The 20910-nt window shown below is 36.6% G+C and overlaps 6 protein-coding genes across 14 annotated transcripts; 3 read left to right on the forward strand and 3 right to left on the reverse strand.

The window, feature by feature from the left end:
* Nucleotides 1–3115: 3115 nt before the first annotated feature.
* On the reverse strand, nucleotides 3116–4706 carry BNAC05G01790D (uncharacterized isomerase BH0283). Its single transcript, XM_013842283.3, has 5 exons — nucleotides 4443–4706; nucleotides 3932–4207; nucleotides 3699–3860; nucleotides 3492–3575; nucleotides 3116–3366 (listed from the first exon to the last, which is right to left on the reverse strand). The coding sequence occupies exons 1-5, from the start codon at nucleotides 4704–4706 to the stop codon at nucleotides 3259–3261; spliced, it is 894 nt and encodes a 297-aa protein (XP_013697737.2). The 3' UTR covers nucleotides 3116–3258.
* A 72-nt stretch (nucleotides 4707–4778) lies between these two features.
* LOC106401720 (R3H domain-containing protein 4) lies at nucleotides 4779–6731 on the reverse strand. Of its 2 annotated transcripts, none has more exons than XM_013842284.3 (7): nucleotides 6408–6731; nucleotides 6195–6265; nucleotides 5980–6088; nucleotides 5797–5879; nucleotides 5427–5585; nucleotides 5256–5357; nucleotides 4779–5174 (listed from the first exon to the last, which is right to left on the reverse strand). In XM_013842284.3, the coding sequence occupies exons 1-7, from the start codon at nucleotides 6478–6480 to the stop codon at nucleotides 5028–5030; spliced, it is 744 nt and encodes a 247-aa protein (XP_013697738.2). In that variant the 5' UTR covers nucleotides 6481–6731; the 3' UTR covers nucleotides 4779–5027. The 2 variants fall into 2 exon arrangements, with proteins under 2 accessions (XP_013697738.2, XP_022559074.2); XM_022703353.2 differs by having other exon boundaries at nucleotides 6375–6707.
* A 484-nt stretch (nucleotides 6732–7215) lies between these two features.
* Nucleotides 7216–8831, forward strand: LOC106397342 (probable inactive leucine-rich repeat receptor-like protein kinase At3g03770). The gene is made up of 4 exons (XM_022703798.2): nucleotides 7216–7974; nucleotides 8053–8164; nucleotides 8263–8559; nucleotides 8642–8831. Exons 1-3 carry the CDS (start codon nucleotides 7868–7870, stop codon nucleotides 8530–8532), a joined length of 489 nt encoding a protein of 162 aa, XP_022559519.1. The 5' UTR covers nucleotides 7216–7867; the 3' UTR covers nucleotides 8533–8559; nucleotides 8642–8831.
* LOC106397361 (F-box protein DOR-like) lies at nucleotides 8807–11686 on the reverse strand. 4 transcript variants are annotated; one of them, XM_048757688.1, is made up of 5 exons: nucleotides 11356–11685; nucleotides 11004–11247; nucleotides 10498–10581; nucleotides 9660–10324; nucleotides 8807–9601 (listed from the first exon to the last, which is right to left on the reverse strand). In XM_048757688.1, exons 4-5 carry the CDS (start codon nucleotides 10203–10205, stop codon nucleotides 8960–8962), a joined length of 1188 nt encoding a protein of 395 aa, XP_048613645.1. In that variant the 5' UTR covers nucleotides 10206–10324; nucleotides 10498–10581; nucleotides 11004–11247; nucleotides 11356–11685; the 3' UTR covers nucleotides 8807–8959. The 4 variants fall into 4 exon arrangements, with proteins under 4 accessions (XP_048613645.1, XP_048613644.1, XP_048613646.1 ...); XM_048757687.1 differs by lacking the exon at nucleotides 11004–11247 and having other exon boundaries at nucleotides 10498–10584; XM_048757689.1 differs by lacking the exons at nucleotides 10498–10581; nucleotides 11004–11247 and having other exon boundaries at nucleotides 11356–11686.
* Nucleotides 11687–13064: 1378 nt separating this feature from the next.
* LOC106399643 (putative DUF21 domain-containing protein At1g03270) lies at nucleotides 13065–16653 on the forward strand. Of its 3 annotated transcripts, none has more exons than XM_013840100.3 (13): nucleotides 13065–13416; nucleotides 13910–13986; nucleotides 14117–14200; nucleotides 14279–14392; nucleotides 14633–14716; nucleotides 14858–14929; nucleotides 15098–15165; nucleotides 15275–15362; nucleotides 15447–15520; nucleotides 15591–15957; nucleotides 16074–16120; nucleotides 16222–16279; nucleotides 16408–16653. In XM_013840100.3, the coding sequence occupies exons 1-13, from the start codon at nucleotides 13176–13178 to the stop codon at nucleotides 16510–16512; spliced, it is 1479 nt and encodes a 492-aa protein (XP_013695554.2). In that variant the 5' UTR covers nucleotides 13065–13175; the 3' UTR covers nucleotides 16513–16653. The 3 variants fall into 3 exon arrangements, with proteins under 3 accessions (XP_013695554.2, XP_048613648.1, XP_048613649.1); XM_048757691.1 differs by having other exon boundaries at nucleotides 16074–16109; XM_048757692.1 differs by having other exon boundaries at nucleotides 13066–13416; nucleotides 16074–16149; nucleotides 16408–16546.
* Nucleotides 16654–17358: 705 nt separating this feature from the next.
* On the forward strand, nucleotides 17359–20866 carry LOC106401814 (transcription factor efuD). 3 transcript variants are annotated; one of them, XM_013842414.3, is made up of 11 exons: nucleotides 17359–17486; nucleotides 17804–17875; nucleotides 17971–18093; nucleotides 18275–18395; nucleotides 18495–18608; nucleotides 18715–18824; nucleotides 18923–19106; nucleotides 19452–19646; nucleotides 19893–20114; nucleotides 20238–20442; nucleotides 20531–20866. In XM_013842414.3, exons 2-11 carry the CDS (start codon nucleotides 17823–17825, stop codon nucleotides 20635–20637), a joined length of 1434 nt encoding a protein of 477 aa, XP_013697868.2. In that variant the 5' UTR covers nucleotides 17359–17486; nucleotides 17804–17822; the 3' UTR covers nucleotides 20638–20866. The 3 variants fall into 3 exon arrangements, with proteins under 3 accessions (XP_013697868.2, XP_048613652.1, XP_048613651.1); XM_048757695.1 differs by having other exon boundaries at nucleotides 20280–20442; XM_048757694.1 differs by having other exon boundaries at nucleotides 17363–17563.
* The last annotated feature ends 44 nt before the right edge of the window (nucleotides 20867–20910 follow it).

Here is a 20910-nt window from a genome sequence, read left to right on the forward strand (position 1 = left end):
GAAGACGCTCCTTTACTTTTGTTTTTGTTCATTATACTTTTCTTTTTGCGTCATCATATCTTACCCCAAGTCGAAGTGAACCATGACCTCCTCGCTAGATCATTAATAAGAAAGAGAAAACTTATCATCTTAACCTAAACGGGATTGTTTTGAATTAGGTTAATATTAATTATTTAAACGCTAACTGATCAAAGAACCGGTTCACTGGTTAATGATCCTGTAATTTTTTGTTGTTGTCCAAGTAATCTAATACTTCTAACGTGCATCAATCTGAAATCTATATGTTGTTTCACCAAAAGAACTAAAAATGAAACGTATATCACTATATATATATGGGTGTGTGTGTTTTTTGATTTACTTCGTTTAGGATTGAAGGAGAGTACTATTGGTCAAGATTCAACATTTCCAAGTTCCAATATGTGATTTAAGAATAATTTTCTTAGAAATATACATTTTGTCTATATATTTATGTTCAATCATGGTTACAAATACATGTAAATTGTTTACAATAAAGAGCATGTCGTACGTACAATAGTTTGTGGTTTGAGTGAGTAGAACCATGTTAAGTTTAAGACCATGGATTAAGTTCTTTTATCGGTCCTGTCTAGCATGTACCCAAAAAAAACTACTTAGTTTTCTCTTGGTAATTCTAAACACCTTAAAATAGCAAGTATCTGATTACGATCAACTCTGGTTATTAAAAAAAGACTGTTTTAGGTGTATATATTCTCCGACATGGATGAAGGATTGTCACAAAGTATATCGTCCTTTAATATATATTTGACATAGTTATATAATTTTCAGCCAATGAGTAGTAGACAAGTTATGAATGCAATGTCCAATCCAAGGTCTCAAAAAGTATGTAAATATATTTAAAAGAGGACTTTGTCTCTCTGCAAACGAATATCGAGAGAGGACTGTGTTTCCATGGTTCTGTGTGCCACATGATCTTATTATTGACCACTATCTGATGCGGCCCCCATTTCTGTGATATATTTCCAATCATTCTTTTTCTATGTCAAACATTTTTTTCCTATTTATTCTGATTACTTTCTATTTTCGTAACCCTAATCTCATTAACCAAGACATTCTCACTATTCTTTTGTATTTGTAAATCGTAACCACATATAATGTTTGGGCTAATACATGATGGATAGCTTCATCGCACGACAAAGATGTTTAGACATTTTTTATATTTTTCCTTAATGGAATGAAGCTAATCTTAGCGGTAACTGTGAATTTTGTAACCCTCAAGAGACCTAAAATAATGGACATTCAAATAACCCCGTTTTTAGATAAATATGCGCCTACATCAAAATGTTTAAGTGTTTCGACTAATATGTAATATGATGCAATTATTCATTGCCCACACCAAGATCCATGTTTAACAGTTTTAGTTATGTTTCCTTAATGGGATCAATGGAATCCAAAAATCCGAAACTGACATACTTTAACAATACTTAAAGAATTATTCTTGGATTCACCACCTATGGTGAACTTAGAGGTTCACCAGCCAATAAGATTTCATTATTTCAAATTCGATATCTTTTAAAAAAATAAACAAAATATTGTCAAGTTATATTATGTTTTTAAAATAAAAAATAGTAGTTGCAGAAAAAAGAATTAAAAAAAAATCTTTTTAACGTCGTCAGCAAAACACTAAACCCTAAATCCTAATCCCTAAACCCTAAATCCTAATTCTTAAACCCTAAACCCTTGGGTAAACCCTAAACCTTCGGGTAAACTCTAAACCCTTGGATAAACTCTAAACCATTGGGTAAACCTTAAACCATTGGATAAATCTTAAACTCTAAATAAAAACACTAAACCCTAAAACTCTAAACCCTAAATCCTAAACGCTAAACCCTGAGTGTTTTAGTATTTAGTGATTTTGATTTAGAGTTTAAGATTTATCCTAGAGTTTATGGTTTACCCAAGGGTTTAGGGTTTAGGATTTAGAGTTTAGGGATTAGGATTTAGGGTTTAATGTTTTGCTGACGACGTTAAAAATATTTTTTTTTTGTAATTATTATTATTTTTTATTTATTTCTTTTTACCATTTAATTTTAAAAAATAATATAATTTGACAATATTTTGTTTTCTTTTTTTAAAGATATCGAATATGAAATAACACAATCCTATTGATTGGTGAACCTAGGGGGTGAACCCAAGAATAAGTCGTTTGAATAATCCTATCTTGGATTTTTTGTTGTTGTAATTTTCACTTTTAAATTTGCATTAATAATTTATATAACACTAAGGGTTTGACTGTATGGTACATATGGCTTAAACTTTTACTCTTGATTTGATGTTACTCCAGTTTCAGCTAAAAAATTGCTAATTAAATAAATTTCAAATTTTTCTTATTTACTCTGATCACATATTTACTCTGGGGTTTATAAGCGAAACGAGTTTTACTCTACTTTTTTGTTCTCTTTCCTCGTTTCAGTTTCCAAAGTTTCCTCCATTTTCCACTTTATTATTTACTCTCTTTTACTCCACATTTTTCCAATCTCTTTTACTCCACATTTTTCCGATAAATACCTAAAAGAAGTACCCTTGTCCACCTTAGCTGACTTTTATCATCTAAGACGATCCGAAGTTGTGTTCGAGTTTTCCTGGAGGATTTATTTTGTTGTCACTAGTGAACTGGTGCTTTCTAACTAACAAAGTATTAGCGTAGTGACTAAAACTGGATTTCATAATCGAAATATAATGGGTATGGTTCAGTTCCTGTTGGAAAAGATCTATTCTCCTAATGAAGTTAATTTAAAATGGTTTAGATTTCGCCATAGAAGATGTACGGTTTTCGGTTTCAGAACATTAAAAAATTCAAGAAAAAAGATACTAGTGCTTCCTTGTGGTGACAATCAAGAATCCAAAAGTAATGCCCACGTGTCAGAATGAACTGCTTATAACACTCGTGTAGCAGTTATAAGCTATGATGAGATGTTAGTGACCGACCCATTTTGTAGGATAAAACCAAACTGGGTGAATCATCGGCCTGTTCGTGATAATGGTCCACCCTATAAGGTAACATATGTAAGAAAAATGGTTGGGCCGGCCTTTCTACGACTTGTTGGCCTTAATGTTGTAGTGAGGCTAGTCTCATAAATACAGTACAGACAACCCTGTCATCTCATCATCATCATAAGCAAATTCAAATATTAATGGATACAAACATATCTTCAAGAAGATAGCTTCCTTTATTTCATTTCATCGTTCACAAGGAGAGGCTGATTTTATAATAAACCAAAATCAAACTAAGACACATCCTTCCATAACAGTGATTGCTTTGCCTCTCAGCAGAACCCTCTGCTTCTCTTTGTCCAGGTGAACATTGAGCGTTCCTCCCCTGCTTGAAGCCTAAACAACACCATTTTCAAAACCAACCAAAACTTTCTTCAGGAAACTAATAGTATATAATACACTTCAAAATCATCTGTCTCAAGTGTCTGTATGAAGAGAGAAGGGAAAGAGAAATAGAGAACCTGGTAGGCTAAGAAATCACACTTGTTCATCTTGGTGCTCCAGTAATGTGCTAAGGCACAATGCGCACTTCCAGTAACTGGATCCTGATGAGCAGCACACCAGTAAATAACAAGCAAAAGAGGTATACTGCTTTGATCACGCCTTCTTTATCTAAGAGCAAATGTTTTTTTTTAATGGACACAACATTTACTCATCTCACTAGTTACCTCATTGATTCCAAAGTTAGGAGCAAAGTAGCGACTACAGAAATCATATTGAGATCCAGCAGAAGCAGCAGCGGACACCATCAGTCCTTCGCAAGAACATTTCGATATCTCATCTATTCTTGGCTGCAACTCAGTAACAGACTCCCACGACGAAAGCACAACCTGACAATAGATCAACAAGATTTGGTTCCAATGACGGCGCAACAATAACACTAATAGAGAGAGTTTCTTACGAGGACGTCTTTCTCTGTGGCTTTAATATCAACAATATCAGCTCCATTCACAGCATTAGAGAACACCGAGAGATCAGTAGTGGAGTTGACTTCACAAGTTGGAACAACTGGGAAATCCAATTCAATCAAAAAGGTTGATCCTTCTTCAGTAAGTGGAACACGCTTAGCTGTTAGGATCCCTGATCTTGTGGCGAACTCAACTACCTCTGAATCAACCAAACCGTTTGTGAAGATAACGTGAGCAGAGGCTAAAGTCGCATGACCACACAGATCCACCTACACACAAAAAAAATCAAAGTTCATCACTTTCTCATGAATTCGAATCGGAAAATTCTTAAAGGTACAGTCTTTAAGTCAACTCAACAATCAGAAATCAAAAACTGAATGTCAACACAGATCAAAGTGCATCACTTTCTCATGAATTCGAATCGAAGAATCTTAAAGGTATATTCTTTTAAGTCAATACAACAATCAGAAATAAAGAATTGATCTTTAGCAGCTATTAACAGACCTCAGCGACTGGAGTGAACCACCGGAGACTAAAGCGAGGGAGAACTTGATCATCGGAGACGGTGATCGGAGTAAGGAAACAAGTCTCGGACAAGTTGAACTCGGTGGCGAGAGACTGAAGCCAAGCGTCGTCTCTCTGATCATCATCATCGAGAAAGCAAACAGCAGCTGGATTGCCCTTGAAGGCGGAGTCAGCGAAAGCATCAACCACGAAGTACTTGACTCGCTTTCTCGCCACCATTTTTTGCTTGGACCAAAGCTCCATGCTTTCACACTCTTGCCTCTTTTATTATAGAGAGACAAGTGGTCACTTAATATAAATAAAATAAATGTTCCATGAAATAAAGTACATTGTATAATATTGCTATGAAAGGAAAAATCGAATCTTTGTTTCTGTAGAACAGGTTGTCTGCTTAATCTATCACTTGAGCGTACGTAATGAGAATACAATACAAAGGTCACAAGACCACATAAGAGGGAGAAACAAAGTGATCTTTATGCTGCATATAGAGCGGAGGAGCTCCAATGCAGCTTTTTCTTATTCATATAAGATTACAGCTACAGGGAGAAGGAGTGTGTGTATGTGTTACCAAGCTCCTTCCTTTGACATCCTGAGGAAATGGGCGAGGCTGATGCTCAGTTTCTCGTCACTGTTCTTCCATTTGATCTTCGTCCTCTTCATTGCTTTCTTTCCTATTTGTTCTGTTTCAGTTGTAGACACCAAGTTGTGGTACTGTTCCAAGGAAAAAGAGTTTTTATTTTTAGGTTGTTTACTCTTAACATCAACATCTAAGCTGAGGAGAGATGTGGTTACCTCACAAACACCGTGCAGAAGCAATCTATGGAATGGGTCTTGAACCTTGAGCTCAAGAACGTCTCCTTCACCGCCTTCCTCAATGAAATGACTTATACAGTTCTGCAAAACAAAAATTAAAATTCTTCAGGCTAATTTAAATGTACAGCTTAAACTGAAGAACTATAGTACCTCATATCCCTCGATGAGGTCAGGTAAAAAGCTGCGTCGTAGAGCCTCTCTTGTTCTACAGTCTATTCTTCGCCAAGCGGTTAAAACAGCAGTTTTATCAGCATCCACATGACCTTTCTGCCTTACGGATGACTGGTTCAAGGAGTCCATGATATTGGCCTGACAAGAACACAGTTTTTTCTCTCCCAATTATGGTTAATACTTAAAAGAGTTAAGACCAAGTAAGTCAAACAAATCACACCATCGATTCTAACAAAACAAAGATATTATCAGATCATTACTATACTAACTTTTATATCCATTTTGGGTTATGTAACTTCTAGTTCTTATGACACATAAGTCACAAAAGAAAAAGACAGAGGTAACTGACCTCCTTGTCCATGTCAATGTTTCTGAACTTGTCCCATTCCCCAACATTAGTCAAGGAAAAGGCAGAGGGAGGAACATCATCACCTGTTGGATGGAACATTTGTAGAGTCAGTCAAACAAACGATTAATGCTCATTATCAGAAGTGAGTAATTTTTGAAATGAAAGTGAGATTATTATTATTACCCCATGGAGGTGGGGCAAACAAGCCTCTGATTTCTTGAGCATCTAAACGAGGAACAAGCTCCATCAGAATACGATCATTTAACCATCTCCTTGATCTCCGATTACTAACCTGTTGTTGCATTAAGTCGATAAAAACCACTAGCTTCAAAAAAAAATCATCTTTAATCCAGTAAATGTTGCAGGAGAGTGTGCCAAAAAATAATAAAGGAACTCACTTGTCCTGTGAGGCTCTCAAGGGCTTCAATTTTCTTCTCAAGAGAGAGGCCACGATAAGCAGAAGCATCTCCTGCAAGTGAGAAACTCTAATCAAATTCATTTCCACAATTCTCACAATTAGAAACCTTTATGAATCCACAGAACCAATAAATTTCCTCCTAATTAAGGAAATGACACACCCAAACAGGGGAAAAGGTCAATTCGAATTAAACCTCTGCGGGGATCAAGAGGGGACGGAGACATAAGAAGGCTCTCATCTCGCAGCAAGACATTGGTAGCCGCCATGATTGATTCACCCAAATAGAGATATGAGGAGCTGAGCTGAGCTGATTGCACACGCGAGACTTGCTCTGCTTTCGAAAGGAAGAAGGCCACGAGAATTAACAGAGGAGATCGAATGAAGGAAGCTCTCTGCGATTTTGGGGATATTCCTCGATAGAAATGGCACACGCAAGACGAATATGCCCGACCCGATTCAACCGGTCTGGTTACCACTCGAGTCAAAGTTAATTTCAGGTTTCTGGTTTAAGCAAATGAAATTGGTTTAGTGCTTTCACTAGCCCGTATATATATAAGGGCGGACACTTCACTTTACCCAATATCCGAAATCACACCCGAACCGAAATCCGAATCGAAGTATCAAAATATCCGAACGGGTAATATCCGAACCCGAATAAATATCCGAAGATAATTGAACATATGTATAATTAACCTTATATTTCTAGTTTACATCTCTCATTTTATATAAAATATTTATATTGATACTACACATACTTTAAGTTCATATGATATACATACAATTACGAAGAAAATGATTTGCTGTTCACTTAAAATGCATGTCAAACTTTTTATTTCAAGAATTAACAAAAAGTTACATCCAAAATTTAAAAACAATAATCAAATTAATGTCTTTTTAATTTTAAAATGTTATGTCCAAATCTAGTGACCATTCAATAAAAAATTAGTAAAATGAAAGTTATATTTTTAAATACAAAAAATTTGAGAAATAAAAAATTTAATAATTTTTTTTCAAAATCTAAATATCCGAACCCGATCCGAAATAACTGAATCCAAACTAAAAATACCTGAACCCGACCCGAAGTTCAAAAATACCCAAACAGGCTCTACACCTCTATACCGAAATACCCGAAAAACCGAAAACCCCGACCCGAACCCGAACGGGTAGCCGAGTACCTTGTCAATGGCTCATTGCCTTCTTCACTGAGTACCTTGTCAGGTCTTAGAGTTCTTGCTCTAGCTAATAGCCGGTTTAATGGAGATGTACCTGATTGACAAACCATTCAAGTGCTTGATCTTGAATCAAACTCTTTATGTTTCCTCAGCAAGAACAGGTTTAGAGATCCGCAGTATCATCTCAACAAGTGAGTTCTTTGTATCAGCTTAATTCAACATTTGGATCTTTCATTCAACACAAAACAAACTCACCGGGCACAAATATTTCTTGCAACTCACAGCTGATGTCTGTAGATCTCTCATCCAATCTTCTTACCGAAAGTTTGCCTGATTGTCTTAAACCAAGCTCAAGAGCTAGCAGAGATGATGATTCAATAGTCAGCAGAATGTTCTTTGTCTTTGAGTATGTCCCAAATGGAGAACTCAGGAGCTGGATCTCTTCTGGTATGCACTGAAAGATGGTGTCCTAATTAAGAACATGATCGTCATTATATGTTTTTTTCCAACTTCCCTGGAATGTTTAGATGGGAATATGGGAAGATTGCTTACTTGGGAGCAAGTTCTATCAAGAAAAGGCACTCCAAGGTGTGTTAAACTCGTCTTGTCTTTTCGGTTTTTGATCTTAAACCAACTTACATAGTTTAATCCTCTGTTTCTTATCAGCAACAAAGATGAAGATAGAGTCGATATCTATGACTTTGGAGTGATATTGCTTGAACTTATAGTGGGAAGACCATTGAAAGCAAAGGGTCAAGTCGATGTTCTAAAAGAGGAGGTTACACCAATGAATATATATATATATATATATAGCTAGAAATGAAATCATGATCATCTACTTTATAAACTGTATTCTTTTCCCATTATGTTTTGTAGTTACAAGCGAGCATCTCAGGGGATGATGGAGCGCGTAGGAGCATGGTGGATCCAACGGTCCATAGAACCTGTTCAGACCAATCACTGAAGACAATGATGGAGATATGTGTAAAGTTTCTCCTCAAAGACCCTTTAGAACGTCCTTCCATTGAAGATGTTCTTTGGAATCTTCAGTTTGCTTCTCAAGTCCAAGAAGTTGGCTACGTAACAGCAATCCTCCGAGCACTCGCGGCTTGCCTTCTCCTGCAGCTTCCTCTCGTTTACACATAACAACACTCGAATCACCACGCGATTCAGGTAGTTTTAAATACGAGAGCTGAGACTGAATGAGTTTCTTGATCTGAGAGTCATATCGTGCTTGTGTGTCTGTAAATTGCAGGATATGAAGAGCATGAGAGGTAGAGGAGACAAGAGTTTTGGTTTGGTCCGTTGTGAGTTCTTCTTCACTTCCCTTCAACTTCTTTATTTTGTACCTCTCTCTGGATCATCTCGAAGAATGTAACTCGATATTCTTCTCCATCCAGACCAAAACGACACACAAAAATAAAACAACATAATAATAGATCTGCACGTTAAGCAAAATAGTAAACATTATTATCCATCATCCACAAGAGGTGGGGTTTCCAAACTAAGATGCTAAAGGAAAAAAAAAAATAAACACACAAAATGAAAGCTACACTTCTCTCACTTGAAATGCTTAAAAAAGCTTAACATCCTCAACGTAGTTGAGATAGGTCTTGAGATAACAACCCCGATACACGTCCATTCCTTGGACTCCAACCTTTGTGATCATCTTACTCTCGACATTGTAGTAGATGACATATAAATGCTTGTTTTGGTTGCACAGGGATAATACGATTTCATCACCAATCATTCCAATAATGCGCATGGTCTCCGTAACTATATTCTTCCACGAAGGTGGTAATACGTATACATGCTTGGACCACTCATGTTTTGCAGCGTCTCGTAGAACCCACAGCTCAAAACTTCTACTTGTTCTTTCTAGATTAACATATGTAGAATCTCCTGACATAAGCAAGCCTAGTTTGCCATTGTAGTTTACTAGAGTTGGTTCTTTACAGGAAGTTCCCAAGAACTTGACAGAGCTGAACTTCTCAGTCCTCAAATCAAAACAAACGACCATAGACTCCACGATATACTCCACACTAGATATGCATGGTGCGCCGGCTTTGTAGTACAAAACACCACTGATGCATATAGGCATGGAAGAAGAAGGCAAATGACCACAGATGTATACAGCAATGGAAGAAGAAGGCAAATGAGGTATGCAACATTGGACCTTCCTCCATGACAATCTTTTAGTTCCTAATGTCAGAACCTGGTGGTCCACAGAGATGTAAAACATTATTTACACGCGAAAAGGCCATTGACAATACCTTGTATTCTTTCGCAATGGGGTCATATCCAAGATATGTTTCCACTTCATACCTCGTCCTCGACTTCAATCTTGGTAAGGTCAAGGACTCTCCCGTGCTAGGGTTACATATCACCGTGACGAACTTTGAATCATTTTTCAGCCCCTCAAATCCACAAACGAATAAGCCATTGGTACAACCTAAGAATCTAGTGTATCTGCGGAAAGGCGCAAGATGATTGGCGGCGGCTACAGCAGACGAGTCACCTTCCATATTTTGAGGCTGAGGTACCGACCAAAAGCAAATATCGAACTTAGCTTCGCAGGAGAAAAGGATCTGAGGGCGCGCACAAGATTTGGTCAAAAACGACTGTATAAAATCTTGACTGCAAAGCATGGAGGACCAGAGCTTGCATACGCACCGACATCTCGCAATCACCTTCGACGGCAACCTCGAGAATATCTCGAAAACGAGTTCATCAGGAATCGGCAACGAGATTTGCTGAGGGCTGGTCATCGATCGAGTAACGCGTCGAGTACCCCAGACGTTCTGCCGCGGTGGTTTCATGGCGGAGACAGATTCCAGAAGAGTTGGTATTGGACCAAGAGTTTTGTACCAGATGCAGAGGTATGGTGCTGTCAATAAGCTACATCAATACAGTTCTGCAAACTCTGCAAGCATTCCTCCTGAACGTTACAACAACAGCGTAGAAGTTATTAGCAACTTGTACACACATACAAGTAGCCAACTGATATGTAGAGGTCAAACATGTTACAGTAATTCAACGTAATGAACATCAAAAATCCAATTACAAACTCAAAAAAAAAAAAAAAAAAAACAGTGGAGAAAATTGAGTAACCTGAGCAGGTGTTAGATCAAAGGTAGAATGTATGCCACTATCTCTTAGCTGAGCACAAACACATGAAAGACCTCGGCACACCCTCTGCTATAGAAAAAAAGCAAACAAACTTCAAGAAATGAATACTAGCTGGCTAGCTGCTGTTCACAGTTTTAGTGTATCTTCAATACCTGAAAGCAAGCTAATCTAGATCTCTAATACACACAACTTCCTACAAAAAAACACCAGATATCTACCAAACTAGACACAAAAATAAAAGGTTTTAGAGGAATATACTACAAATCTCTGCAATAGACTAAGCTTTAATCAACAATAAAGTGGATCCTTGACAATAAACTCTCATCCACAGCAGATAATACGGAGAAACCAAGCAAAAGCTTACAGAATGCGCAAATAGAGAGTATATCAGAAACAAACAGGCAGTGTATAGAGAGATACACACAGAAAAAAAAAAAAACCTAATTTAAAACTCTAAAATAGAAAACAGTGGAAGAAAATTGAGTAACCTGAACAGGTGTTAGATCAAAGGTAGAATGGCTGAGCATAAACACAAATAAAGACCCTCGCCTAACCAAGCTGCTGATCCAAGTCACACACCCTCAGCTATAAACGAAACAAATAAACTTCAACGGATGAATACTAGCTGCTGATCTCTTAGCTGTTGTTCACAGTTCTAGTGTCTCCTCATTACGTGAAATCAAGCTACGATCACTATCTCAACTCCTACATAAACATCATAACTCTACAAAACTATACGCACAAAAACAAAAGCTAATCAATTACTCTCATCCGTAGCAGAGAATCAGATAATCCATAAACCAAGCAAAGCGCACAGAAAACAAAAGCGTAGTGTTGTACCAGAAGAGGACGAACGAGCCTTCTCTATCGTACATCCCCGAATGCTCCTTCCGATTTACCTCAGAATCTCTTGCATCATCCTGTGACAATCATCAGATACATAACCAAAAATACGCAATAGAATTTGTAAAAATGATCGCCTGATCAAATACACAGACGCAAATGAGAATCACAAGTCGAGAAGGAGGGTTCAGTTAATTGAATCAAAGTTCCGATCAAACTCGAGGACTGGTTCGCGAAGCTTGAGCACGAGGACGACGAAGAAGAGTTGTCTCGAAGATACAACAAGCAAGAAATCTACTGTAGTTATCGGCGCGATTGAGAGAATCAATCCGAATTAATTTCGGGGAAAAATAAAAATTAGATACTAAGCGATGGGCTTGGGCTGGGATAAGAAACAGGTGGAAATTGGGCTGGGGGACCCCGCGATTCATAGCTTCCGATAGCCCAAAAAAAACGGATAACATATTTACTGGGTATTTGAATTTCAGTGAAATAACAGATTTTCTTTTTGTTAGGAAAATTTTAGAAAATAATGGAAATTAAATAGCGATTAAATTATTTTAGTGCCCAATTATTTATCATTCACGTTGATCATTAAGAAAAAAACTTACTTTAATGTTACAAGATACGACTAGCATCGGGCAGTGCAAAATACTATAGCTTCCCAAGATTTGATCCTTTTGGGTTATCTCGTAATGACAATTAGTTTAGGATTTTGAAACTATATTAATACTATTATCCCACAACACTTGTGTCAGCTTCTTATTTTAACATTTTTTGTTTTTTCCTATTCTTCTTCCCAGCAGCATTTTCTTAAAAAAAATTGAATACTTCAATTTTAAAAAATTTCACAACGACCGGATGATACTCCCTCCGTTTTTAGTATAAGTCGTTTTAGATAAATTTTTGTGTTCTAAATTATATGACGCTTTCGGTTTTCTATGTAAAATTTATTAACATTTAATATTATATGACAAATGATAATATAATTTCTATTTTATTATTGGTTGATTTGTAGCTAGGTACATAATTAATGATGTTTTTGTTTAGAAAATATAAAAAATTAATGATTTTTTTAATCTATGTGCACAATTTTAAAACGATTTATATTAAAAAATGGGAGGAGAATTATGGAAGATCTCAAGAGTTAAATAACTGTATCCATCTTGGGGCATTAAAACCGGTGTAGGGGCTGATAAATACAGACTTTATATCATATGATAGCTCAGTAATTCATATTTATCACGTTGCCAAAAAGAAATTACTCACTCTGTTTTATTATAAGTGTCGTTTTAAGTTTCGGCACACGGATTAAGAAAACAATTAATTTTGTACATTTTCTATTAAAAAAAACACTATTACCTATATACACCTAACTATATTTCAACCAATAGAAAAATAAAATTTTGTATAAAATTAATAAATTTTGCATTGAAAATTGAAAACAAAATTTATTTTTTAAGGAAAAAAATTGTTTAAAATGACACATGAAAACGGAGGGAGAATAAGGTAGCACTAGTCAACGAAATCAATTAAAGAGAGAAAGAAAGAAACGCATGTGAAGTGAGTAACAACTGGAAAAGTAGTTACAAAAAAAAACAACTGGAAAAGTAAAACAAAAATTAACGCATGTTGAATGCTGACATGTCAGTATTCCATGAATCCACGTATCAAGCGCCATTCATCGTCTTTCTCTTCCTAAAATGAAAACAACTTCACACATCACAACAAACAATACACACAAGACCCCCTCTCTCTCTCGTTGTCTCTCTGCCAGCGACCAAATCGAAGCTTGAGAAGAACAAGAAGGCGTCAAAATGGTTGTTCTTAGCATGGTGGCGTTGGTAAAAACAGCTTATTCTTTGAACAGCTTCGTCTTTGAGGCGGAAGACATTGTATTCGGTTCGCCTTGGTGGTTCGCCGTCGTCGGCGTGGCGTGTCTCCTCGTTCTCTTCGCCGGGATAATGTCTGGACTCACGCTCGGACTAATGTCCCTTGGTCTCGTCGAGCTTGAGATTCTCCAGCAGAGTGGCTCCTCCGCGGAGAAAAAGCAGGCCGGTAAGTTTTATTTGATCGCGCGCGGTTAAAAATATTCACTGCTTAGGTTAAAATTACTTGCTTGATTAGGGTGTGGTTTTTAGCTTCGGTTATCCCGGGTTCTAGGGTGTGGTTTTTAGCTTCGGTTAAAAACCGTTTCTTAGCTTTTAACTAAGAAAAACTAAGAACCGGCTTTTAAATAAGATATAGACCACGATTAACCCGGGTTCTTAGAGTGGAGTTCTTAGCTTCGGTTAAGAACCGTTTCTTAGCTTTTAATTAAGAAAAGCTAAGAACCAGCTCTTAAATAAGAGATATAAGATCCGGTTCTTAGCCGAAAAGCGTAAAAAAAAAGTGTCAAATCATGAGTTAATAACCCCAAATTAAGAGCTCGGGTTAATCATGCTAAGAGCCGGTTCTTAGACGAAAAATGTAAAAAAAAAAAAAAAAAAAAGTGTCAAATCATGAGTTAAGAACTTACGTGAATTTGTTTTGTTTTTTTTTGATATTGTAGCTGCTATTTTACCGGTGGTTAAGAAGCAGCATCAACTTCTTGTGACTCTGCTTCTATGCAATGCAGCTGCCATGGAGGTGAAAAAAATTGATTTTAGTTTTACCCTAGATAAGTTACCAACTTTGTGCACCTCAGAATCAGTGGAATACTTGATATGGGAATCAATGAAATTGGTACTTGATGCTTTTGTTTTTATTCCTTTTTCAGGCACTTCCTATATGTTTGGATAAGATATTTCACCCCTTTGTGGCTGTTTTACTCTCAGTTACTTTTGTACTTGCCTTTGGAGAGGTAACTTTCTTTATTATCTATTCTTGGTGTTAGTTTGTCTTCTATTCAGCACTTTCCAACTATAATGTTTCCTACCAGATCATTCCACAAGCTATATGCTCGAGATATGGACTTGCTGTTGGCGCTAATTTCTTGTGGTTGGTTCGCATTTTGATGATAATCTGCTATCCCATTGCTTACCCTATTGGAAAGGTGATGTTTGTTGTTTTACCAATCCGTCTTTGTCAGATCATTAAATATCAACAACCCACAAAAAGACAGGAAATTTGTTGAAACCTTGCATTTACTTTAGCACTGTTATTAAGTAAGAAGCTAATTGCATTGATTATATTACCCTAGACAAGTTGATGCATTTATAGATGCCAGAGTATAATGTAGCTGTGGTTGTTTACTTAATTATTATCAACGTTTTTTTTTTTTAATATGGCTCAGGTTCTTGATGCCGTGATCGGGCATAATAACACACTGTTTAGGCGAGCTCAGCTGAAAGCTCTCGTCTCAATTCACAGCCAAGAGGTAGTTTCAGGTTTATGATATAATAAGAAAAACACACACATAATAATATTCTGTGAACCATGTCTGATTTGTGAAGACTTGATTATAGAAAGTAATTTTATTTCCAGCTTCCATTTGACATGCTGTTTCTCTCCAACATAGGCTGGTAAGGGAGGTGAACTGACACACGAGGAAACAATGATTATAAGCGGAGCCCTGGATTTGAGCGAGAAGGTAACGACTTGTATTAGCCATGCATGCATACTAATCTGAATTAGTTATGTTCTAACTGAAATGGTTTGCCTATAAGCCATTAGTCCGGGTTTAGTCTGGAACATATTTATATATATATATTTTTTTTCATTGATCTTATTCATATGCTTTCATTTCCTGGAAGTTCAGACAGCTGAGGAGGCTATGACGCCAATTGAATCAACATTTTCCTTGGATGTAACTACAAAGTTAGACTGGTGAGTTAAGAGTGGATTTGAAAAACTCCAGTTGGCTGATTAGTTGAAAAATCAACGCTGTAATACAAGTTAGAGAGTTAAACTATTTTTCACCTTTGTAAATATGCAGGGAAACAATTGGAAAAATACTATCCAAAGGCCATAGTCGAATCCCTGTCTACTTAGGGAATCCAAAAAACATCATTGGGCTTTTATTGGTGTTCCTCTGAAACTCTTGCACTGCTTCATTTCATTAAATTCTATTAGATTTACTTATTTATGTATATGTTGATATTACATAGGTGAAGAGTCTTTTAACTGTACGAGCGGAAGCAGAGACACCCATAAGTTCTGTTTCCATCAGGAAGATCCCAAGGTATCTCTTGCATCCTTGAAGCTTTACCTAGCCATATGTGTTTCCTCATGAAAACGTTATGCCTTTGCAGGGTTCCATCAGACATGCCATTGTATGATATTCTCAACGAGTTTCAAAAGGGAAGCAGTCACATGGCTGCGGTTGTCAAAGTCAAAGACAAAGATAAAAAGAAGAGTATGCAGTTGCTGAGTCATGAGGAAACACCAAAAGAAAATATTAACTTATACACGAGTCCTCATTTGATAACTCCTCTGCTTAAGGATGATGTTGTTGTTGTCGATATTGATAAAGCACCAAAGCATGTGGAAAATAGAGGGAACAATTTCAAACAAAACGGAATTGTGACAAGGGACTTGCCGTGTATGTTGGAAGATAGCGAGGATGAAGAAGTTATTGGCATCATCACGTTAGAAGATGTCTTTGAAGAACTTCTACAAGTATGATCTTGTACAATTATTTTTCTGATTTGATCATTGCCTGCGCGTTTTAGTCATGTCACATGACTAATGTGCATAACTTCAAAAGTACTCATGTTGCCTATATGGAAATGCAGGCAGATATCGTGGATGAAACCGACGTTTACATTGATGTACATAAAAAGTATCTCAATGATATTTGCTTACTTCTGAGTTAGTGACTCTATAGTTTACCAAAGGTTCACTAAAAAGGTAAAACTGAATCATATTTTGATATCATTTCAGAGTACGAGTGGCGGCCGCAGCAGCGGCTGTATCATCCATAGCACGTGCTTCGCCAGTGGTAAGCAAGAAACATATCAAATCCTTGATATCTACTGAATCAAAGTTAAAAAAAAAAAAAAAAAAGACTTGACGGGGTTACTTTTGTAGCGAGGGAGATGTATGACTGTGTTTGTGTGTGTTTCACAGGAGTATCGTCAAAGCAAGGGAGGAGTAACCGTGAAGAAGCTTGTGGGGAAAGAAGCAAGAAGTACGAAGAATTACACAACAAAAATCACAGAGCCTCTTCTATAAGAATCAGATAGATAAAATTTTTGTGTGTTTAGACCTTTCTCATTAAATTGTGTATCAAGTCTCTAAAACACGTACGTTGTTGTATGTTTATGTCTATACGAAGTTGAAATAATGAAAAGGATAATAAAAGAGTTTTCTAAACCAGGTTGCACATGCCGAAACGAGTATCAATGGTTTGATCGATATGGGAATGGGACTTGTTCTGTTTTTGAAGAAGTAGTGTTCGGTATTACCCCAACGGGGATGAATCATCTTAACAATGCAAATACATACAAGAAGAAGACAACATTTTCCAATTAGTTCTCATACTCTTAACAAATTTGGCGATTTCTCTTGTTTCATGTGATATGCTCTATATATTTGAATTTAGAAAGTTGATAATTACAAGCATGTCCATCTTCCTAGTCCATAAAAAATGACGGAAATATATGGTCGATTCTGAAATTTAAGAGTTGTAATTATTTTAGTGTAAATTTTTATTAATTTTTATGGAATCATAAAGTATATATACTTTAACATTTTAATTAAAAATCCATATTGTAAACACATAGGACAAATGAGAGTCCACTCAGTTTTTTTCTATGATAAAATTATTTGTATACTATTGAAAAGAAAAAAAAACTAAAATGAGAAAATAAAAATACATAATTTTAATTAGCAAATACTTTCCAAAATTTCTCTCTATATATATATATATATGTTATGTTAAAAACCAATATTTTCTTGTCAGTATTAAAAGTTAATATATAAACAATTTTCTTAAAAAATAAATATTTTGGGAGTCTAAGAGGGCCCATTAAAAGATTCCATCTCAATGGGCTTAAGACCCGACTCTCTTAAACAGTTGATCATCGTAGGAGTAAGAAGAGATTAAAAACATTTGAGAGAGAGAGAGAGAGAGAGAGAGAGAGAGACGCCGTGTCTTCTTGTTCATCGCTCTCGCTCAGCGCCGCGGTCTCTTTCTCTTCTCTCCGGTAAGCTCCGTCGATTTTCATCAATTCCGATCTTGTGACTGTACATCTCATTGTTTTATACCCACAAACACTCGCGGGTATGCTTTCTCTGCTGCTGCTTCTATTCCCCATTTTTCGTATTGCCTGATTAGGGTTTCTTAGAAATTAGCTGAGCTCTTGATTTTCTGAAACATATCCCCACTTCCCTTGTGTTTGTTTGATTTGGTTTGGAATCAAAAACTTCAATCTTTGTGAAAAATGGATTTTTGAGCTCTGTATTAAGTTCCAATCTGCTGTACTAACACGATATACCGTTTCGTTGACTTGGTGAATGGCAGTGTCTGGTTTGTTAATTCCATGGATAACAAGGGCCCAGTGCTGAAAACAGTCGTGCTCGAGCCCTTTATCAAGTATCTTTTTTTTTATTTTTAATGTCTTTTCTCTAAAGTCTTTGTTCAAACTCTGCCGTTATTCAATTGTTCTTTTTTTGCATTAATTTTTGTAGGTTGGTGAGGCTTCTAGCAAGGGCTTTCTATGATGATTATACTACCAAAAGCGATAACCAGCAGAAAACTGCAAGGAGTGACAACAGAGGGATTGCCGTTGTGGTCCTGGATGAGCTTACCAGGTTTGTGTGTTACCTTATCTCTTCCTTGTAGTATTTTCCAAACAACTTTCTAAGTCCAGTTTTGTGTGAGTAACGATAGGTTTTCTTTTGGACACTTTTGATTGATTATGTGATGTTAATGTGGATACTGCTTAGTTTGTTTTTTTTTTTTTAAATCCGCTGTGGCTTTCATTTCTGGTAGGAAGCAATGGGTTAGAGAAGAGGACTTGGCTAAAGAGTTGAAGTTGCACGCCAAGCAGCTTAGAAAAATAATACGACACTTTGAAGAACAGAACTTGATCATGCGTGACCACAGGAAAGAGGTCTGTGCAGAAAAAAAAAAAAACTATTTTCTTGTTTTGTTTGCTTGTCACTTTTTTCCTTACTCTGCTTTTTTTATTGATTCTAAATCTTATTAATAGACTGCAAAAGGTGCGAAGATGTATAGTGTTGCAGTAGCTGCTACAACTGGTGGTCGAGCAGAGGACAAGGTTAAGTTCCATACCCACTCGTATTGCTGCCTCAATTATCCACAGGTCTGCTTCATCTCCCTAATACTAATTGTTTTCAGTTTGCTATTTTTACCTTCTAAAATCAGACCGCCCTGTACGTTATTGAACTTGCACGTCTTCTCTTTCACAGATATATGATATCGTTCGCTATAAACTGCACCGGATGAAAAAGAAGCTCAAAGATGAACTAGAAGATAAGAATACTGTTCAGGAGTATGGCTGTCCTAACTGCCAAAGAAAGTAAAGTCCGTTGCTCTTTATGTCCTTATAAAATGCTCTACTTTTATGAATTGTATAATGCTCACTAAACCTGAATATGTTTCTCGTTTTTAATTTAGATATAATGCACTGGATGCCTTGAGATTAATTTCTATGGAAGACGATGCGTTTCACTGCGAAAACTGCAATGGTGAATTGGTCGTGGAATGTAACAAGCTAACTTCAGAAGAAGTAGCAGATGGAGATGATAATGCAAGGAGACGGCGGCGGGAAAAACTAAGAGATATGCTTCAGAAGATGGAGGTATTTGTATACTGTTTTATCTTCTCACTTCAGTATTCTAGAAATTTTGTTAATGCACTAGAATTTATAATCTAAATTAGTTTATCTTGGAGACCATATTTTAATTGAACAATGGTAGAAACTGCAAATAAGAGTAGCTGAACTTAGATGTGTCCTTGGTGGTTGTGATGTTGTTCATGGTAACTTTGTGGTTGATGCGATATTAAGGTTACTTAGCGTTGATTATGTATTATTCTTTTTCTGGCTTACGAAGAAGGTGAGAGAGAGGTTTACAAAATTTCTCTAGGTGATGTTGGTTTATACGTTGTTGTTTTTAGCGACTGACAATCGGAGTATAAACTGCAGGTTCAAATAAAACCTCTGATGGATCAAATTAACAGAGTAAAAGACCTGCCAGTTCCCGACTTTGGATCTCTTATCGCATGGGAGGCTCGTGCAGCTATTGCTGCTCGTGAAAATGGCGAGCTTAACCCTAACGATCCTTTGAGATCACAGGGTGGGTATGGTTCAACACCAATGCCGTTTCTCGGAGAGACGAAGGTGATTAATCATTTACATTTCTCAATTGCATATTACAAGTTCAATGCTATTATGGAAGATGAGACAATGATGTTGTAATGGAATGTCCCTTTTCTTTTTCCATTTGCTCATGTTGAAGCTCGTATCAATCCGCAAATTTATACTGTGCTATAAAAGCTGGTGGTTCAATGTAGTTTCGTTTTGAGGAAGTAGTTTACTTCAAAGTTTTAACTGGATTTTCCCACTTTCATTATCTTACGTGGCTAGGTTGAGGTTAACCTTGGTGAAGGAAAAGAGGATGTCACGTCCAACGGTGGAGATTCTAGTCTGAAAGTCTTGCCTCCATGGATGATAAAGCAAGGAATGAATCTGACGGAGGAACAAAGAGGAGAGATGAGACATGAAGCAAAAGTTGATGTCGGCTCATCGAAACTTTCAGATGACAAGAAGTCAGCCATGGAAAGTGGCGATGATAAAGATTTGTTGAAGGTCTGTTTATTGCTTTTAGGGATATTCTTTGCTTCTATTTTAATTTCCACAGAAATAATCTTGATACATTTTTTCCTCTCTTTTTTTTTTTTTTTTTTTTGTTGTCATATTTTAAAAATTCAGGATGAGTATTTCAAAGCTTACTACGCTGCTCTGATACAGCAGCAGCAAGATCTAGCACAGAAGCAGAGACGAGAAGAATCTGGAGGTGAAGTAGTAGCCCCTGACAGTGAGTTGGCTTCGACATCCTCAGATCGTCAGGTTGGTATGAAGTCCAAACGCGAAGAGGAAGAAGATGAATGGGAAGAAGAAGTGGCTCCAGTTCCAGGTAAGTACAATAAAATTCATATAGTATCTAGTTGATTGATCATATTATTAAAACAAAGGGATTACTACTAAACATGTAAAAAATGCAGTTGCAGGAAATGGAAACTACAAGGTGGACTTGAATGTGGAAGCAGCAGAGGCTTCAGGTGGTGAAGAAGAAGAAGAGGAAGAAGACATCGACTGGGAAGAAGGCTGAATAGGAAAGGGATCAGCCATTGCTCATTCAATAAGGTCGATTGTGAACTGTCTTGTGCGCTATAAGAAGGTGTGATGTCATCATCATCATATACACCAAATATAACTCGTCGATTCAGACTAAACAAAAAGGTTGATTGATGCATCTGATGAAACAAAAAATAGTTTTGGACGACACATACCAGTGTGTTCGGTTATAAAAATTCCAAGTAGTTTCAAATTTATCCTTTTATTATATCGTAAATTGATAAATCTAATGATAATCAAACAGTAA

This window comes from Brassica napus, chromosome C5 (genome assembly GCF_020379485.1).
Source record: "Brassica napus cultivar Da-Ae chromosome C5, Da-Ae, whole genome shotgun sequence".
NCBI lineage: Eukaryota > Viridiplantae > Streptophyta > Magnoliopsida > Brassicales > Brassicaceae > Brassica > Brassica napus.

Excerpts from the sequence above, each read along its gene's own strand:
- LOC106401814 (XM_013842414.3), top strand. The coding sequence starts at position 17,823 with ATGGATAACAAGGGCCCAGTGCTGAAAACAGTCGTGCTCGAGCCCTTT. Across the intron at positions 19,107-19,451 it reads ATATGCTTCAGAAGATGGAG|GTTCAAATAAAACCTCTGAT; the intron begins GTATTTGTATAC and ends TATAAACTGCAG. Across the intron at positions 20,443-20,530 it reads AGAAGTGGCTCCAGTTCCAG|TTGCAGGAAATGGAAACTAC; the intron begins GTAAGTACAATA and ends TAAAAAATGCAG.
- LOC106399643 (XM_013840100.3), top strand. The coding sequence starts at position 13,176 with ATGGTTGTTCTTAGCATGGTGGCGTTGGTAAAAACAGCTTATTCTTTG. Across the intron at positions 13,417-13,909 it reads CGCGGAGAAAAAGCAGGCCG|CTGCTATTTTACCGGTGGTT; the intron begins GTAAGTTTTATT and ends TTGATATTGTAG. Across the intron at positions 14,717-14,857 it reads TCTCAATTCACAGCCAAGAG|GCTGGTAAGGGAGGTGAACT; the intron begins GTAGTTTCAGGT and ends TCTCCAACATAG.
- LOC106401720 (XM_022703353.2), bottom strand. The coding sequence starts at position 6,480 with ATGGCGGCTACCAATGTCTTGCTGCGAGATGAGAGCCTTCTTATGTCT. Across the intron at positions 6,266-6,374 it reads TGACCTTTTCCCCTGTTTGG|GAGATGCTTCTGCTTATCGT; the intron begins GTGTGTCATTTC and ends TCTCACTTGCAG. Across the intron at positions 6,089-6,194 it reads TTGAGAGCCTCACAGGACAA|GTTAGTAATCGGAGATCAAG; the intron begins GTGAGTTCCTTT and ends ATGCAACAACAG.
- LOC106397342 (XM_022703798.2), top strand. The coding sequence starts at position 7,868 with ATGATCGTCATTATATGTTTTTTTCCAACTTCCCTGGAATGTTTAGAT. Across the intron at positions 7,975-8,052 it reads TCAAGAAAAGGCACTCCAAG|CAACAAAGATGAAGATAGAG; the intron begins GTGTGTTAAACT and ends GTTTCTTATCAG. Across the intron at positions 8,165-8,262 it reads TCGATGTTCTAAAAGAGGAG|TTACAAGCGAGCATCTCAGG; the intron begins GTTACACCAATG and ends TATGTTTTGTAG.
- LOC106397361 (XM_048757689.1), bottom strand. The coding sequence starts at position 10,205 with ATGAAACCACCGCGGCAGAACGTCTGGGGTACTCGACGCGTTACTCGA. Across the intron at positions 9,602-9,659 it reads CCATTGCGAAAGAATACAAG|GTTCTGACATTAGGAACTAA; the intron begins GTATTGTCAATG and ends GTGGACCACCAG.
- BNAC05G01790D (XM_013842283.3), bottom strand. The coding sequence starts at position 4,706 with ATGGAGCTTTGGTCCAAGCAAAAAATGGTGGCGAGAAAGCGAGTCAAG. Across the intron at positions 3,861-3,931 it reads CCACAGAGAAAGACGTCCTC|GTTGTGCTTTCGTCGTGGGA; the intron begins GTAAGAAACTCT and ends ATCTATTGTCAG. Across the intron at positions 3,576-3,698 it reads CTAACTTTGGAATCAATGAG|GATCCAGTTACTGGAAGTGC; the intron begins GTAACTAGTGAG and ends GCTGCTCATCAG.